Below are 12,455 nucleotides of genomic sequence, written 5' to 3'. Positions count from 1 at the left end.
AGGGCACTGTGTCGCTGCATCGCTGCATGGGTTTGCCCTCCATTTATCAGCTAATTGAACCTCAGCCTGGTAATGGAATTATTGGTAATTTGTTACATTGTTCAACAGCACACATTTGATATATTGATTTATATGCATTTATTTTTGAATGTGGCTAACACTGTGACTCCCAGTGTTTTGAGACTAATAAATGACAACTAACATAAACACTGGATTAAAAAAAAAGCACAAGTCTGCATCTGCATTATGTAAAATGTGTTTTTTGTTATATCATCAAATCTCTGTACTGTCAGAGTCCCAACAACATAGATATAGTGGTATATCGAGGGACTGCCTCTCCCATCAGTGTCAGTATTAGTGGCACCAGCACAAATTTGGAATGCTGTTGCTACCACGTAATGCCCTTTCCTTCTGTTGCATGTTCTTTAGTGCAGCGTTGGAGGAATAAAAAATAAGGTTATGTTCTGATTGGATCAGTCGTGCTCTTGTGTGAGGGTAAGTAGCTTGAAATATCCAGCATAACTGCTCACTTGACTCAGGATAAATCAACCCATAGGCTTCTCTCTGCATACAAAACACCTCAGATTCTCAGTCTGATGATATTTTTCACCCACTTATGGCAATAAAAATCATTTCAGGGAGAAATGATAACTTTAAGGCCACTGGTTTTACATGCAAAATCACTCATTACTGTGGCTTGATATTAATCAAGGCATGCCTTTTTTTTGTTCCCATTCTCATGCATGGTGCACACTGTGCCTGTGGGATGGCAAATCATATATCAAACTGTATATTTACAAGTCGTACTTTTCAATGGGTCTACAATTAGACTCTTCCTGTGCAGGGAGTGTGAGTGGACTCAACAGGGAGTTGCCTGTCCACTTTGAAAAGCGGCAGGTATTTAGGGACTGAAAATGTTATTGAAGAAAGAATAGCTTGATCCCCACCCCTTCCACCTTTTCTCTGAGCTGTTTGTCAAGCCTTGGTCGAAATTGTTTTTTGAAATATTGCGGTGCGCTGTCAGCATGAGAAAAATGGTAATGTCAGCCACAGCAACTGTTTTTTTTTTCTTTTTTCCTCAGAGAATGAAGGATTTGATACAGAGAGACTGCTGAACGTTTCCCACTGATACCTTCTGTAACAGGCTTTTGCTTTTGAGAGCAAAGTCGATGTTACGGATATTGACATTTCAAACCTTCCACTTAGATTTGTTTTACTGGACTTTCTTCAGTCTCTAGGCGTGGCCCACAACACTGCCTGTATCATCAGTATATCAGAGGTAATTTATCTTTTATTACAGACATGAAGCATCAGGGAACCAAAACAGTTCCCTCTGGCCCTGCTCATTTCTCTCCCTGTGTCATAACTTATCTCGGGCGTGTGGAGCAAACTCATCTATCCTGCTCTGAAATCACAGTTGGCGATAGGCTGGTTTGGTACAAGATTAGATTTGTCTCAGAACTCATGCATTCCCACTGATTACGTCTTTTTCTTTCCCTCTCATCTTGATATGTTTCTTCATCTGAAAAGGAAAAAAAAAAAAGATGAGGACAGAATAAGGCAGAAACTTGACAGGAGGTCCTGGCTGGATTTAATCCCAGATCAGCCGGGTCATGTGGCACATATGGATTCAGAGACAGGGATCTTAACCACACAGACCGGCTTGTTTTTAGCTGGGATCAGCAGCTGTATAGCTCGCTCAGTCGCTCAGATGGTCCACAAAAATGTCCCCTCTCTTTGGCCGCCACAGTTGTCTCCCTAGGAGGCTGAATGCATGCACGCGTGGATGCATATGCGTACGTGGCTGCAGCCATTGCAAATTCACACCACACCAGGCATGGACTAATTCAAAGAATCCTCTTACTGTTTAGTAAGTTATGACTCCTGAGAGCCCAGGGTCACTCTCTCGTCACACTCCGCAGCTCCCCAAACAGCCACTTAATGACCCCAGACCTCAAAAGCCCTCAGACACTCTCCATCCACCATTAAACTAAGGGCTCTCCAATATAGCGGGGAGTTTGATCCAAAAGACTTCTAAAGAGACCAGGGACTCACTTACCGCTCAGCAAAGCATGACGTCCTAACATCTACCCTGTCACACTCCAGTCTTTTCATGAAAAAATGTCCCATCATGCCTTTTGACCCCTCAGGCCCTCACTCACCGTCTCAAAACTAGCCATCAGCCATTCATAAAAAGGGTTAGTCTAGGTTTCTGTTTTTTAGTATAAGTCTAATTTGAAGAAAAACACGCACAGCAAATATACAGTTTTTGGTTTGTTGTATGTTTGAGTAAACAAGTTTCCCTGAGGTGCTTTGGGCCTGACTTAGTTTACATGTGTGAGCAATAAATGGTGTTATGTATGCGGTGTGATGGCAGGTCATAGCTCCATGTTAGGCAGGCTGTCGCAGCTATTGATCTCCAGCAAACAGAATGAACCTTGCTGAATGACAATAGATGCTCTCAAATTGCAAAGCAGTAACAACTAATGGATGAGTTGCTTTTCATTGTTGTATAATGAATTGATGATTGCCTTGACATGCGGGGAAGGCATCATTGATTGGCGCTAATGATTGCCAAGTGCCATCAGCTCTCTTAATACACAAACAAACTCTTGTGCATTGCTGCGGTAACAAAATCCTCTATCTCCAGAATCTTTACTTTTTAATAATAGAAAAACAGCGTTGCCTTCAGTTGGAGGACGATGCATTTTTCAGTTTTAGAAATGGATTTTGGAAGGGTTTCATGAGCCCAGGAGTCGTGGAATTTGTTTAAGCCATGAAGAGCAATGCTGTACTTTTTCACATGGCATCAGTAATACATCGTGTCCAAATAGGAAGTTCCTAAGCAACGCATGGGCAGCTTTAAAAGTGCAGCGTGACACGTTCCGTTCCAAGGAGTGAGATTTGTTGCTCAAGTGTAGCATTTCAAAATTCTTCTTCTCCTACGACGCGTCTCTGACTGTGATACTGTTCATTTGTTCACCCCCTCCTTCACCCTCACCTGTGAACGTCATGCTAGATTGTGAGAGAAGGCATGTGCTGATTGGTCGTCGTCAAATGTGTGGTGTGGCCCCTCTCTCAGCCAAGACATGGGAAGACTTGTGGTCCTCCCAAGAAATATGGTTGAGTCTGACCCCAGCTTTACAGGTCAGAGGTTTTTCTTACCCAATAACACAGATAGTGACTAAGAAAAGGATTCAGCCCGCTTCATGAGGAACAGTTAGGTCATGTCTCCACAAGTGCTACTCAGTGTATTTCCACCCTAGTTGATTCAGCACTGATCTGAGTGACATCACTTTGATAGCAGGAAGGGAGTAGCTCCTCCATGGCAACGTCCAAACAGTCTTCTTTCCCTGCCTGCGTTGGAATGTGAGGAATCGAGATACTGCACCGTCCTGACTCATGTAGGTGTTGGTTTATAATTCACCATAAATAAGCCTGCGTGGACACGTTCGGTGATGTGGCCACAATGATCAAACGCTGTTGCATCATCGTATTTAGATTTACAGCTTTCTATGACGGAGATGATGATTCCAGCTGCAGGTGTTGCTTTAGAGAACGGGAGGTGATTTTTATCTTCATCAGAAAGAATCACCGGTGAAATGAACTTTGAAAATAAAGCTGAAACAAGATGCCACTAGGTCAACTGGGAATGTCTACTCTGCCACCATCATCTCATATCATTATTATTTGTCATATTATTTGGCAGCACCCACTGGCTGCTCATAAAGGTCCAACGGGGCAGAGATTGTGTTGGCACAAGGCATTTCCAGCTCATAAACCTGCGTCACCTGTTGAGAATGCTAAGGCGTTGCTGTGTGTTTTTTATCAGCAGTCTCATAAAACAGGTATTTGATGCAGGTGTCACAAAGAACAAATCAAGACTAGTGATCCTGTCAGGAGCAGCTGTAATTCACCAACTACGACAGCAGTTGTACGTGATCTGATGTACCACTGCTACTGCTTGGATGAATAGTTTGGATGATTTCTGTCTCCGACTTCTGTAAAGTTACATAAGTAGTCACTACAGGGTGTATTTAGTCATTTTGTAATAATGGAGCCCATAACTTACATTCTTGCATAAGGGAATTTCTTTTTCTCTAGCTGAATGTTTTTTATTTTTTGTTTTTTGTTTTTTGTTTTTTTTTAACATAATAAATTCAAGTCTCCACAGTGAGCATCCAGATGCAATTTGAACTTTTTTTTTTCATCCTTTGGTGCTTATTCTCATGTCCCTTAGGCTCAGAGCTGAGAGCAGCCACCAGTGTTGGATTAAAAGGTCAAAAGGCATTTTCTCATGGTGAGCAATCTGCTTTAGTGTATGGGGAGATTTGAGAGAGCGAGGGGAGGGAGGAGAGGCGGAGGATGAGCCGATGAAGGAGGACAGAGTAGGGAAAGTAGTCGCAATGAATCAAGGCATCGTAAGACTGAGTCATGTGTAGTTTTCCACATGGGTCTTGTGTCAACCTGTGCGCGTAAAAATGCACGTGATTGCAGTGTCATGTATTTGAAGTTGTTGAGGTGAGATTAGATTATCTTTACAGACATTTTAAAATTTCCAAAGAGAGCAAATCACCAGCGAGAGATCGAGATAGGCGATAAGATAAGATAAAGTGCCGCTGGTGGTGGTGTTTTTTCCACATTTGTGAACATGAATAGTCATCCAGTTCAATCTCTTGTGTTCATCTTGAGTCCACTTTCCACACTCTAGCAACAGAACCATCTTAACTTTAAAATGTACAGAAAATGTTGCATCATCGTCGACATCGACAGTAACAATGACTTCTTCCAGCTTCAGGTGTTGCTTCCGACTAGAATGAGAGGTGATTTTTTTTCTTAGTCAGAAAGAATCGCCAGTGAAATTAACTATTGAAATAAAGCTGAACTTGGAAAACAAGATGCCACTAGGTCAGCTGGGAATGTCTGCTCTGCCACCATCATCTCATATCATTATTATTTGTCATATTATTTGGCAGCTCCCACTGGCTGCTCATAAAGGTCCAACGGGGCAGAGATTGTGTTGGCACAAGGCATTTCCAGCTCATAAACCAGAAAATGAATCCTAGCCTCGTCAACTCTTTACAGTCAGGCACTGTCTCCATAGTCGTCGTACTCTCAGACCTTGTTACCATGGAGAAGAAACCTGCAAGTGTCAGTCGCGTGTCTCTATCAAGTCCAATCCTCCAATCCCAGTCATTTTCTTTCCTCTTCAGCTGGTTTATCTGACAGATCCACCAGTTAATTGGCATATTTGTGTGATGTTTCATCTGTTATACTGAGTTGAAATAACCTGCTGTTGCATTTATTCGCCCTCAAGCAGGCTTTTACACCTTTTTAACCCCAAAGGTGAAACCTGCAGGTGTCCCGTGGCCTCTTTGAACCCCTCCCATCCTTCCTCATCCCCCCACCCCACCGTCCCACCCCATGCAGTCTGTTGTTGGGACTGTATAAACAGCCCCTGCGCCCAGCATCACCCCTCCCTGTCAAAGCACAAAGGCAGCATTTACCAGTACGTTCTGGTGACCTTCAGAGGGCAATGTTGTTGTAGCTGGACGCTGCTCGGCCTGCTGGATCAGAGAACTACAGCTCTGTATCAGCGGGGTCATTACATTTGTTTGTAGTGTGTGTGTATGTAGGGAGGAACTGGGTGTTATGTGTGCACGCTTGTACACTGCAAAAAAAATATCTGCCTTGACAGGTCATATAGGTTCATATTCAGTCTTAAAATCATGTTTTTCTTCAAACAAGTAAAAAAAAATCTGCCAGTGGGATGAGATAATCCCATTTGTTTCCAATGCAGTTTCACTTGTGTTCAAGCATAAATGTGTTGAAACAAGGTGGAATAAGGCAGATCAGCCAACTGGTATCAAGAAAATGACACTTGAATAAGTTGATGAGCATTGGAGACAAGTTGGATTATCTCCCACCCGCAGATTCGTCCATTTATCTTAAAAAAAAAAAAAAAAAAAAAAAAAAAAAAAAAACAAGATCTAAACACTGTAAATGAGACTAAATGACCTGTTAAAGTAAATATTTTTGCTGTATATGCATGCATGTTGCCTTAGCATTTATTCATGTGTGGGTGGAGTGTGCTGACATGGGTAGCTTTTGATCTCACCTCCTAAAATAATAATGCTGCTGCAGGTCAACTTGACACTTTCTTTCTTAACATGGTTTCGGTAAGGTGTAAAAAAAAAAAAAATTGTTGCAGGTGTGTGTGACTGCATCTCACATGTCCAGATATGATGCCCTGTGCTATTGCTTTGACAGGTTTTACTAGAAGACTGTGTCCTATAGTAAACCTTGAGTCTAGATTTCACCCCATTGTGACTGAACTTGCACTATAAACCGTTCAGCTCTGATTGTCCACTTCTGTTTACAGTATTGACTGACTCCCATTGTCCTCTGTCATATGCTGCTCTATCTACGCTGTAGCACTTTTGTGAATGGAGATTGTTCTGTATCTGGCCACACAATAACAGAGCATTTCGTAGAGATTACTTATTGACAGGTGGTCAAATATTGTCCTGTTTGAAAGGAGATAAGTCATCTGTGAAATATGTAGAAGTGTATGCGAGGGTTTATGCAGGAAATGCGCAAAGTGTTTACTGTTGGCCGAGCTTTTTCGCAAGTGATCATGATTTGTGTTCCCTCCCAAATCTGCGTCTTGCTGTGTGCTGCTGGTGAACGTCTGAACCACCCACCTCCTTTAATGCTCTTTTTGACCCTGGGCGGGAGACAAAGCCACAGAGCTGCATATTCAAAATCCATTTCTCATTATTCGCAATGACCTTTCTCATAATACACAATGCTAAATCACGTTCCTGATGTGGTTCTAGGTGTGGTCCTGATGGAGATTGCAGAGGCCCAGAGGAAAGTCCATCTGGAGCTGGAGGAGAATGTAAGTAGCCTGTTATTGGATTATAAAGGGACGTTTCAACATCCCTCCCTCCCCTCACCTTACTCTATATCTCTATAAGTCCTTCCTCTTATTATGTTACATCTCACATACACTCCACTCCGTATAGTCCTGTATTCAGAGAAGTCTGAATAAGTTAAACAAGTTACTCAATTTACTTGGAGTTGCAGATGGAGATGGGCCTCCTCTACTCTTCTGTATGAATTATGTTGAGATAACAAAGCTTTGTTTTCTTGTGGTAATGGGTTAACCTCATCTGTTATGCCTTTTGGCAGCTGTCAATGGAGGGGAGTTGCCTCTGCCTGCTGTGTGATGCACTTTGCTTTATTTGGACACCACTCACGCATTTAGGGGTGTTCCCCAGTTATAAAGCAGGGCTACTGACACGTGCAAAGTGAGCTCAAGGCACTCCATACCCATTGCTCCCCTCCCCCCTTTCCCCAAAAGTTTAGGTTGTAAATTATTAGGCAATAAATTCTAAAGTTTCTCCCTGCACCTTACACAGTCAATGCCACTTCAACCACAAATGAGGTTGTCATTGCTCCACAGTCAAGTTTTGTTCAAACCCACAAAACCTTATTTGAAATTCTTGTGACAATCTTGAGGTTTCCAGAGATATTATATATGTGCCACTGAATTACAAGGAAACATATAAAAAAAGATGCACAAGACATCTCATTAGTTTCCATTTGATGTAATGCTGCAGCCAGCATTTCACTGAGTGAAATGTTCAAAGCCAATGTCATCTTGGCTTTGAATATCGTTGCAACCAGCAGATACAGAATATGTATGTGACATTGTTGTACAATCTGGAAAAAAATGTGTTTTCTAACTTTGAAGCTACTGAAGGGGAAATTTAAGGGAGTTCAAGGGGTTAATTTAAATTAAGAAAACCAAACTTTTTTTCTTGTAATGACAGGTTAAGGTACTTTAATTTATAATGACATAATTAACTCATGATTTCAAGATAACAGTGTTAAGAAAATCGCAAGCACGGCTGTTGGCTTCCATATGTTTGTGCTGTAATTATGTCATTAGGATAATTTTGCACATCGAGAAACTCACACAGCAAATGCTCACCTGTTCAGTCCTCCAAGCAGTCGTCATTCCTAGAAGCAGTCTGCCGCCTCTCAGCTCATCTTCACATACTCAATAGACAGAGACTGACCAGTCGGCACCCGTCTCTCAGGACAGATGACCCCCAGCTCATGCTTTTCATTTTAGAGAGTTTTACACTGTTGCAACCAAAAGGTGAAGGAAAGTTTGACAGGAGTGGAGAAGCTAGAGAATCATTTTGAACGCTGCTGCCTCAGGGCAAAATGCTTCAAATGCCTGCTGATGAAGAGAAGTAAAGTGAAGTCAGGTGTCTCCGGTGTAAATATAGCAACAAATGCAATACACAATGCAGTCTGGTGTCACAGCATTTTGTTAAATGAGCACAATATGTTCAAAGGTGAATAATGTGGTGAAAGTGCATCAGATGTGAGGCAAATGTATCTCCTCACCATGAAATTATTACTTATTGACATAAATTGAAACAGGCAGCTGCTGGACATTGAAAAAGCACAATAAGATAAGTTAAATCAAGTTAAGTAATGATGTATGCAATACTTCTCATTTTCAGTAAAAGTACATCTGTGATTAACTTTTCATATTACGCTTTCCACCCTAATCTTAAGCAAATAGTTTTAGTTGTCTGTCTGAAACCAGCGCACAAGCCAAAGCTTAACCCTACAAGTGTCCCACACAGAGAACAACACCCAAATATATAACCCTTACCCCCACTGATGACCATTGTTGTTCAAATGTAATTAGAGTATCACCATTGTCATGAGTATTAATGGTATAGATTTGATCTATAACTATTCTATATTCCTATTATTCCCTATAATCCCCCAGCAGTTGTATTAGCTCATAGAAGGGAAACGTCTCTTCACTTTCTCTGCATTTTCTGCGCTTCATTCTAACTTATCTGTCAGACGGGGAAAGTTGTAAATCTTTAACCTCAGCAGGCTGATAAGCCGGCCCTGGCAGCTGAAATGTCATCCTCTCAGAAGCCCATTATCATGCATTCCACCAGGTCACCCCACTCTTATCGTAGCATGGCCATGGAGCCATGTGACTGCTCTGTACATGGAGTTTTGTTGAGTCGTGATGCAGGGTGATGGTGTGTGTTGCAACAGCGTGTGATGTGTGTTTTCTGTCTGCAGTTCAAGAGGTTCCACACGGAGATTATCACCGAGCTGGAGAAGAAGACAGAGATGGATGTCAAGTATATGAATGTAAGCGCCAGTGTGACTGTGATTGCAAATAGGAGACAGTGTCTTTCTGTGGGTGTGTTTGTGGCTCCCTAATCTTTTTTTCACCGCTGCCCTAATCCATTCATCCATCTACACACACTTCCATCCAAGCATTTATGTATCCATCAATGCAAGTGCCCATCTACTCATCCCCTTCCTAGAGATTGCAGTTTTATTTACACAGATATTTCCCGGAGGCAGGGCCGCTTCACAGGCAGAAATAATCTCATTGGTTGAAGTAAACCTCAATTGGTGGTGGTGGCACAAAAGTTCAAGTTAAATAACAGCAAAAAAAAATTGTCATTTACATATGCATGATCTTTGAATGTCACTTTCATGCTTTTATGGTGTTAGGTAATAAGCCAATAAAGCCTAGCACTCTTGTCACATACTGAAAAAATGTAATCCAGCCACGTTAAGTTATGTAGGTTTGCTCGTTACACAAGTTGAGTTTCCAAATTAAATCCAGCCACAAGCTAGTTGGGTAGCCTGCATACATCACAAGATTTTCATGGACATCAATGAATGAATAAATTATGTAATTTCCATTCATGTTTGCGTGAAATATCAGCCCACTGGAGAAGGATGGGTAGGTGAAAGTCCAGAGCAGCTCTGTCTCTGAGAAATGACCAACACCAATCTGCTCCTCCTCCTGTCCACTCACCCATCAATTCCCCCTTTCACCTGTCCCGTGTCTTGTCAAATGTCACCTGTAGGCCACTTTCAAGCGCTACCAGTCCGAGCACAAGCTGAAACAGGACTCCCTGGAGCGCTCCCAGACAGATCTGAAGAAGCTGAGGAGGAAAAGCCAGGGAAAGCACTCCTCCAAATACGAGATCAAAGAGAACGAGGTGAGACCGGAGCCACTGTGACCTTGAATATCGGGGCACCAATTCCCCTTTTCTTCCCTTCAGACTGTCACTGTATACTCGCTTTACACTTTGCACGGATTTCCAAACACGGACTTATTGCATGCCTGTGTTGTGATGCCCGTAAAAAGAGTTTGACAAGTTGTACAATTTATGCGATAGGGTGGAGAATCGTGTGGAAAGATTGTTCTCATGCTCCTCACATACCATTACAAAGGAGAAAAGAGGCGGTGAGGAACTGAGACTCTTTATGGTGCTGAAACTCCCCATTTTCCGTCTTGTATTATAATATCAAAAGCAGGGTATTGCGCTGTGCATGGTTGTCACACATTGCATAAACAGTGCCCTTTAATCACCGACCTTCAAATGAAGTATTCGGCTTCCCTCTGAGGTGAAACCACTAAAGAAACGAATCACTTAAAGAAATCAGATCTTAACACTCGCTATGAGGGACAAAATGACACATGAAAGCTATTTTGCAAGCGGGGCCAAGGACTGACGGCTTCAGCGGTGCCACCACGCCTATAACTCAGCTCACTATGTTCAGTTCCAGACTGTGTGTGTGTGTGTGTGTGTGTGTCGAGGGTACACACCCAAATGCATACAAACACATGCATGAATGCTCACATGCAGGTACACACACATTGCGAGAACCAGCTGAGATCCAGGTTGCATGAGCACAGTGAGAGGCGCTAATCTTTACCGAATGAAGACTTAAAGGTTTTAAAGGAAGATGATGGAAAGTCAGACTTTATGAGTACACACGTCATTTCAATGCAACTTTTATCGTGTAGTCACAGTGGCACACACCGGATTAAAGCTTAACTAAACAAATTCATTTATACAGAATGCACCCCTTTTTTTTTTGCCTAAATCTAAAAGTGAGGCTGAGACCCATACATCAAGACACCGTATTTGTGAACCTGTATTTTTTTTATGTGCAAATAAACAAAACTAAACTAAAAATCCAAGTTAAATTCCTGGATGTTTACATTTTTTGGACTGTTTTAATTGAAATTTAATTGAGAAAAATCCAAACCTGGCTCCTAAACAGAAATAAGCACGCACTCCATGCAAAGAAAACTGAGCTCACCAATGACAGATTGTTTGCTTTGCGATCTTGCTCATTTAGTATTCCTGAGTGTGTAGCCAGATAGATGAATTTGAGCCAGCAATGTGCAGTTTTCTTAACAGGAAGTGTTTCCTCTCTAACTTTATCCTGCATGGGTGGATGATAATTCTTGTTTTTTGTTCCATATCTGTCGCTGTTTGTGTCTAAGTTGAGGTTCTACTGCTAAAAATATTGTTAATCATAATCTATCCACTCCTTTAAACATTTGGACTAAACGTTTTTAAGTTTTAGGTCACAATAAGGCTTAATTACAGTGTACACTGTAATTACAACATTTTCTCTTGCAGTGGTGGTAATGTCTTTGCTGTGGTGGCGCACCACTATGAATGAATAAAAAAACTTTTTTATTATTTCTGGATATTATATGTATTACATAAATTCAGGTTTTTGTTTGCACTGTCAATTGAAACCGTCACTGTGAGACGATGCCTAGTAGAGCTTAAAGTGACTGGTCCAGCCACAAAAACACTTTGAGCTTGTGCTGCTAACGTTGCCATCGGATCCTCAAAACCAGTTGTGGAAGTTTTCAGGCTTGCATTGTGATTGGAATTCGATGTGGTTTGTGCACAATCCTGCCACAACACACATGCACACGTGCTGTAAAAGAGGGGAGAGATGAAAATGAACTTCACAGCTTCACAGCCATTTTTCATGCCAAGTTTGGACACAGAAGCGTGGTCTCAAATCTAATCTTTCAAATCGCACAAAAATCACATTGAAATGACTAAGGTAGCCAGAAAACAGAGTCACTGCTGGGCGAACAGAAAGCTCACAGTCTTGACTTTGAAGTGTTACTAGCCAGTGTTTACAAGGCCATGCTCGAGGAGGTGTGGTTTATGGTTTTCAGCGGCGTGCTTTTATGCAAAGAGGCTGTGGGTTACTGGTTGCAGTTGTGTGCTTCCAAATGCCTGATATGATCGCGGCGCATTGTGCATTGTCGGATGTTTCTGCCTGCTGTCCACTGCCAACAAAATTGAATTGCTCTGTGCATCAATATGGCCAGATGAGAGGGGGCTTGTGCACTTGTGTTTTTTGTGTGTGTGTTTGTGTGATACGGGGCTGCCTGAGTAATATCTTTTGCTGTGATTTATCTGCTGTTTTCATGGTTTCGTCTTGTAAGCCTGGTTTGCTTCTAGATAATCATTTAACAAAATTTTTAATCAGAAAATGGAATTAGAATTGGAATTAATTGAAAGGCTGTACAGTGGTCTCTCTCTATATAGCAACATGTGTTG

At 41.8% G+C, this 12,455-nt stretch overlaps 1 protein-coding gene across 1 annotated transcript in view; it reads left to right on the top strand.

Moving 5' to 3' along the window:
• baiap2l1a (BAR/IMD domain containing adaptor protein 2 like 1a) overlaps positions 1-12,455 on the top strand; it is a 34,709-nt gene that overhangs the window by 7,504 nt on the left and 14,750 nt on the right. Inside the window, exons 4-6 of the mRNA XM_030078681.1 lie at positions 6,840-6,901; positions 9,130-9,201; positions 9,936-10,070. Coding sequence (XP_029934541.1) covers positions 6,840-6,901; positions 9,130-9,201; positions 9,936-10,070 — 269 coding nt within the window. The remainder of the gene's footprint in view (positions 1-6,839; positions 6,902-9,129; positions 9,202-9,935; positions 10,071-12,455) is intronic.

This window comes from Myripristis murdjan, chromosome 19 (assembly GCF_902150065.1).
Source record: "Myripristis murdjan chromosome 19, fMyrMur1.1, whole genome shotgun sequence".
NCBI classification, from domain to species: Eukaryota; Metazoa; Chordata; class Actinopteri; order Holocentriformes; family Holocentridae; genus Myripristis; species Myripristis murdjan.
Note: the sequence above shows the minus strand (reverse complement) of the source record. Positions and strands in the feature narration are given on the sequence as shown.